At 44.5% G+C, this 6,706-nt stretch overlaps 1 protein-coding gene across 1 annotated transcript; it reads right to left on the bottom strand.

Annotated features, from left to right (window-relative positions):
* Positions 1-1,188: 1,188 nt before the first annotated feature.
* Positions 1,189-2,555, bottom strand: LOC132313880 (uncharacterized). The gene is made up of 2 exons (XM_059812818.1): positions 1,917-2,555; positions 1,189-1,314 (listed from the first exon to the last, which is right to left on the bottom strand). The coding sequence occupies exons 1-2, from the start codon at positions 2,553-2,555 to the stop codon at positions 1,189-1,191; spliced, it is 765 nt and encodes a 254-aa protein (XP_059668801.1).
* Positions 2,556-6,706: the final 4,151 nt, after the last annotated feature.

The raw sequence follows: 6,706 nt of genomic DNA, 5'->3' as shown, positions 1-6,706 counted from the left end.
CAATCATGTCATTTCGTGGCAATTGTTGGTCCCAGCCTGGGACACAGGAACTTTTTCTTCCCGACTCGGTATGATCTTCGGAGGTGGGTTCTTTCGTAGTTTGTGGCCGCCCCAACGAGTGATCTGCCATGACGTGAGATTGGCTCGTTGTATCTCCACCCTCATTCCCGTCCACAACGCCATGTTGGACATTTGTTGTCGAGGGGCCTACTATTGTGGCAGACGGTTGTTTGGTCCAGGTGCCACCAGTGGATCCATTGGGTCGCTCTAACGCTCTGGTTGAGGGGTAACCGGTGGATCCATTGGGTTGTTCTGTTGCTCTGGTAGAGGGGCGATCAGTGGATCCCTTGGGTTGTTCGGACCCTCTAGTCGAGGGGCGATCGGTGAATCTATTTGGTCGTTCGGATGCTCTGGTCGAGGGGCGATCGGTGGATCCCTTGGGTCGTTCGGACGCTCTGGCTGAGGGGCGATCGATGGATCCATTGGGTCATTCGGATGCTCTGGCTAAGGGGTGACCGGTAGATCCCTTGGGTCGTTCGGACGCTTTGGCTGAGGGGCGATCGGTGGATCCGTTGGGTCGTTCGGATGCTCTGGCCGAGGGGCGACCGGTAGATCCCTTGGGTCGTTTGGACGCTCTGGCCGAGGGGCAACCGGTGGATCTGTTGGGTCGTTCAGACGCTCTGGCTAAGGGGCGACTGGTGGATCCCTTGGGTCGTTCAGACGTTCTGGCCGAGAGGCGACCGGTGGATCCGATGGGTCGTTTGGACGCTCTGGCCGAGGGGCGACCGGTGGATCCCTTGGGTCGTTCGGACGCTCTGGCCGAGGGGCGATCGGTGGATCCCTTGGGTCGTTCGGACGCTCTGGCCGAGGGGCGACCGGTGGATCCCTTGGGTCGTTCAAACGCTCTGGCCGAGGGGCGACCGGTGGATCCGTTGGGTTATTCGGACGCTCTGGCCGAGGGGCGACCGGTGGATCCGTTGGGTTATTCGGACGCTCTGGCTGAGGGGCAACCGGTGGATCCCTTGGGTCGTTCGGATGCTCTGGCTGAGGGGCGACCGGTGGATCCCTTGGGTCGTTCGGACGCTCTGGCCGAGGGGCGACCAGTGGATCTGTTTGTCGAACAGTAATTCGGAGTCCTTCATTCTCTTGATGCAGAGCATTGGTTTACGTTATATTGGCCCCACTAGCTTACTTCAATGCAATGATCTCTCCATTGCTAGCTTCATTGGCTTGCCGAAGGATATCAAATTGCATTTGCATCTTCGCGCATTTTCTGCATAACTTCTTGTTGTTGAACTTGCGCAGCATCTGATCCTATTGCCGTTCCAGATCGATGTCGCATGAAAGTGATAATGGAAAGGCTTTTTGCAAACACTTCCCACAGATGGTGCCAAAGTGTAGGTGTAAATTTTTACACCCAAACACTTAAGGAAAATATTAAGCTAAAAATCAAGCACTTAGAATAAATGTAAATGAATCAGACAGTAGAAGAAATATTTTCAGTGGAATTCAATGATCCTTCTCTTTCTCATTCACCTTCTATTTATACATTTTTGCAGAGCCTTACATGGAGCCGTTACTGGCGGTTTTTGGAATGTGGGCATTCATGGTGCCCTTATTTCATGCCATTACTCTCATTGTGAAGGTTACAAAGTGATGTTTGCATATGGGTGTTACACAGTTTGAATGTAAATGGTAGTTACAACGTTTAAATACAAATGGGTTGGGCCGCCTCTTAAACCTGTTGTTTTTATTGAATGGGTTGTATTTAGCCAAGTGGGCCGTTTTGGTCTTCCTAAGGCCCTTCTTGATCAGGCTCCTGAGTTGTGTGGGCTGATTGGGCTTGCTTCTTTATAATTGTTCTGCGGACACATGGCATGTTATGATTGGTGGGGAAATTTCCCTCTACAATTAACCTCTCTACCGTTCGGAGACAAGCATCGCATCACTTGATGAAGGGTAGATGGAACCCCATTAATTCGGTGGATCCAGCCTCTTCCTATAATGAGATTATAGGAAGGGTGGATCTCCGTTAAGACAAAGTCCTCCTTCAGTGTCCTCTTTGCTACAGTTACGGTTAGGTCAATTACCTCAAGGTGGTCCACCTTTGTACTATTAAACCCCATCAATAGGCTAGAGGTGTGCCGAATTGATGATGACGGAATCTCTAGCTGCTCAAAGACTGCCTTTGTGATGATGTTGGCACTGTTACCCGGGTTTATCAAAACCCTCTTAATCATGCAATTCGCCACCAAAAGACTGATGACCAATAGATCCTCATAGGGAAGTTGAACTTTGGATAGTTCTCCATCGCCAAACCCAATGTTGACGCTTTCCGAAGTGATAGCGTTTACCGAGGATAACCTCTTTAGCTTATGGGTTGTTCTCAATCGGGACTTATAAACCTCCTCTGATTCTTGATCATCCTCCGACCTTCCATGTATTGCATGGATGACCTTCACTTGATTACCTTCGACTTTCCGAGGATTGACCTCCCAAGGCTCCATGTACTCCTTTGTTGTGAGGTAGTCTACCAATTCACCTTTCAGTATCATGTTTTCTACCTGCCGCCTAAGGGACCTGCAATCATTAGTTGTATGCCCGTAATCTCTGTGGTAGGCGTAGTGCTTGGTCTTGTTTATCTATTCCAATGGTTGCCTTATTGGCTGAAGGGCTGCAAACTTTATTTTATTCTCCTTGAATAGCCGAGCCAAGGTTGTGCGAAGAGGTGTGAACCTTTGCTTTGTCCTTTGCCTTTTCTCGGGTATTTGAATGACTGGTGCTAAAGCATGTTGGTTTTTTCGGCCTTTTGAGTTTGAAACCCTTTCCTGTGGCTTGTTCTCCACTGTGACGAGGTTGGCATGTTGAGCTCGGTGGGCCACATTCTTCTCAAGCCGGATATAGATCTGTGCCTTAGCATTGAGAGTCTGCATATCCGGAGGGGAATACTTAACTAGGGATGTATGGAACTTGGTTCCTTGAATCATCACAAGTCTGAACATTTCTATTGCGGTAGCAGGATGGCAATCTGCTATTTCCGAAGCCTTCATGTTAAATCTGGACAAGAAATCTTGTAATGTTTCGCCTTTCTTTTGCCTTATAGTGAAAAGGCTAGGAATACTCTTATTTTGCTTCTTATTACCGCAATACTGCGCCAGGAACATAGTGCATAGAGTTTCGTAGTCTGGAATAGATTTGTGTGGCCTATTCCTGAACCATTCCAACGCAGCCCCCGTTAGACTGGTAAGGAAAACTTTGCACATCCATGGGTCATTGTGATCGTCCAGAGCCATATTTTGTGCGTAGTGATCTAGGTGCCGAGAAGGATCTCCCGTACCATCAAACTGGGTAAAAGAAAGCATAGTGAATTTCTTTGGTCTGTCAATAAGGTACACATCGTTAGTGAATGGAGTCTTCACGAGAGAATTCTTATGTTCCCTGGCCATCTCTGCAGGTATTTGAACTCTCAGGAGTCTCTTCTCGTCAAAGGCCTCTTTTACTCCTGCACCATCTGGAACACTATTAGACCATACCGTAAGTTTACGGTTGGATTCAGCCTATTCGTCCTGTGTGCGACGAGGAAGATTGTCCGAAACTACCACCTCAGACCTTGTCCTTTGCTCTTGCTAAACTTCGCTTGGCCGAACTTCATTAAGCCGAACCCCATTGAGCTGAGGCTCTTTTTGGTTGGGAGGAGGCGTAGCCCCGTCAACTAGTGGTGGCTGAGGTGTCAACTGAGCCATAGCCGTTTGAAGGGTGTCGTTTTACTGTTAAAGTAATGCAATCTGGGCTACACAGGCTTTATGCACCTGAAGAAGTGCCTCGAATTGGTGCAAGAACTCTTCTCGCATCTTTCGCATCAACTCCATCTGTTGATCAACCGCCGTTAATTCTCCGTTCGACATTCCAGATCGTGGAAACAAAAACAATTTGAAACAAAAGTGGGAGTATCTTTCTATACGCTTCCCATAGACGGCGCCAAAGTGTAGATGCAAAATTTCTCTCTATTAAAATAAATAAAAAGAAAAAATACAACTCACCCAGAATAAGCAAAAATAAAACTTAGAATAAGTATATAATGCTCGATGATCTTATTGGAGGTTTAAGCCTCTATTTATAAGAAACAAGGTGGTGGAATTATGGTAGGATTCGCATGGCTTGTCCTCCAATCCATTCCATATATGACATTCTTTACAATTACAATCCTTTCCTTTTTATAATTCTTTCCATGCAGGATTTTCCTTGCACAAAACTTGCTTTCTTTGTTGATTCCCTGGCCTAGCAAGATTGGTTTACCTTTAACTAAGATTGGGCTGAATGTGGACTGATCTAGACGATTCAGCTAATGGGCTTGGAGTTCACCCTTGGTGCTCTGCGCTGTTGACTTCCGGGCTTGGAAGGTGGGCCGGATAGCCTAGGTCTGTGATCTATATTGGAGCCAAGACTTTGTCTGGGCTTGTTTTGGACTGGGTTCCCCCAATTTGGGCTCGACACCGAATGGGCCCTTGCTGTACCTAGAATAATTTTGTAGTGTGATGACGTGGACAATTCCTATTGGAGGGGGGATTTTTTCCCTCCACACCCACCAATTCATGATTCTTTCCCCCATGAACAAATTTTCCAAATTTCTAATGGAAAAATGCCTTGGTTTGCTGACATTGTAAATTTTCTTGCAATTGGCAAGCTTCCAACTAATTGGTCAAGGCAAGAAAAGAATCAGTTCTTTGCCAACATCTGGAAATATTATTTGGACGATCCCATTTTTTTTAAATATTATCTGGATCAAATTGTGAGAAGATGCATTTTGGAGAGTGAGGTTCCAAGTGTCCTTGCGTTTTGTCATACCCTTGCATGTGGTGGGCATTTTAGTACAAAGAAAACCGCCTTAAAGGTCCTTCAAAGTGGGCTATTTTAGCCCACCATCCATAGACATACCTAATATTTTTGCAAGGACTATGAGAGATGTCAAAAGATGGGATCGATGTCAAGAAGAGACGTGATGCCCTTGACAAATATTCTTGTTGTTAAGATCTTTGATATCTGGGGCATTGATTTCATGGGTCCTTTTCCTATGTCTTATGGCTTTCAATACATTTTACTTGCCGTTGATTATGTTTCTAAGTGGGTGGAGGCTTGTGCTACCAAAACGAATGACCACTCCGTGGTTGTTCAATTCATTAAATCCAACATTTTCACTCATTTTGGTATGCCAAGAGCCATGATTAGTGATGGAGGAAAGCATTTTTGCAATTAATTCTTGAAGCAATTATTTCTCAAGTACTTCATTACTCATAAAGTCGTCACCCCTTTCTATCCTTAAACGAGGAGGCAAGTAGAAGTTTCAAACCGAAAAATTAAACAAATTCTTGAGAAAATATTAAACACAACCAGAAAAGATTGGTCACGCAAGTTGAATGATACTTTGTGGGCTTACCGAACGGCATATAAGACTCCCGTTGGCATGTTTCCTTATAGACTTGTATATGGAAAGCCTTGCCATCTTCCAGTTGAGCTAGAATACAAATCTATGTGGGCAGTTAAAAAGCTCAATTTTGACCTTGACAAAGCTAGAGAGAATCGTTTACTTTAGTTGAATGAGTTGGAAGAGTTGAGACACAATGCTTATGATAATGGCAAACTCTATAAAGAAAGAACTAAAGCTTTTCATGACAAACATATTGTGAAGAAATCTTTTGAACCCGGTCAAAGAGCATGGCTCTTCAATTCTAGGCTTAAACTCTTTCCCGGGAAGTTGCGTACTAAATGGGAAGGCTTATATGAGATTATTTCTGTCTCGCCCCATGGGGCGGTTGAGATACAGAGCTTAAAAGATGGAACTACATTTAAAGTAAATGAACAAAGGTTGAAGCCCTACATTGAAGGGCAAGTTTTCCAAAGATATATGGAATCTGCCCTCTTGGTGGATCTAGTCTATGTTGATGTTTGAAACTGTTTTAACGTCGTCCAGAGACGTTAAACCTAGTTCCAATAGAGCTTCCAAACTCTATCTCTTCAGTTTCTTTCTAGTCTTTCATTTTTGTAGCATCTTAATAATGATCTTTCGCTATTTCATTGAAGTTTTTTAGGCATATTGTGAATGTTCAAAATCTGCATGTTTCTTACTTTCAGGGCCTGCTCTCTTCGATCGATTGACCTCAATTTCGACTGATCGAAAATCCGTCGAAAATGTTCGATCGATCGAATAGTGTTTTCGATCAATCGAAATTGATTTCGATCAATCATTTTTGCGACGCAAAATTTTGTGCCCAGGGCTTCATTCTTCAAGCTTTTCGATCGATCGTGGGCTATTTTGATCGATTGAAGAAATTCTCGATCGATAAAAAAAAAAAAAATGGTTTCATATGTTGGGTTTGCCATTTCTTCTCTCTCTATCCCATGACATATAACATTTGTGTGCTTCATTTCTTATTCTCATTTATATCATTGATGCATATGCTTTGACACTTGCTCGTGTGACCATTACCTGATAGGTTTTTAGAATCCAAGTTTGGGAGTGCGCCTTCCAAAGCTAAGCTTCCGTTACCGGGTCCCTTTTGTTTCACCCATTTGGTATACTCTCTCCATTATCTGTTGTTTCTTAATACATTGAGGATAATGCACAGATTAAGTTTGTGAGTGTGTTAGCATATTTTACATGTCACACTTACATTCTATGCATGTGGTATGATTTGAGAGTCTTGAGCCA

The sequence above is a fragment of the Cornus florida genome, unplaced genomic scaffold (genome assembly GCF_030987335.1).
Source record: "Cornus florida cultivar Cherokee Brave unplaced genomic scaffold, ASM3098733v1 CherokeeBrave_3.0.0_Hap2_Chr06, whole genome shotgun sequence".
NCBI lineage: Eukaryota > Viridiplantae > Streptophyta > Magnoliopsida > Cornales > Cornaceae > Cornus > Cornus florida.
The sequence above is the reverse complement of the archived record's forward strand: the minus strand, read 5'-3'. Positions and strand labels throughout refer to the sequence as shown.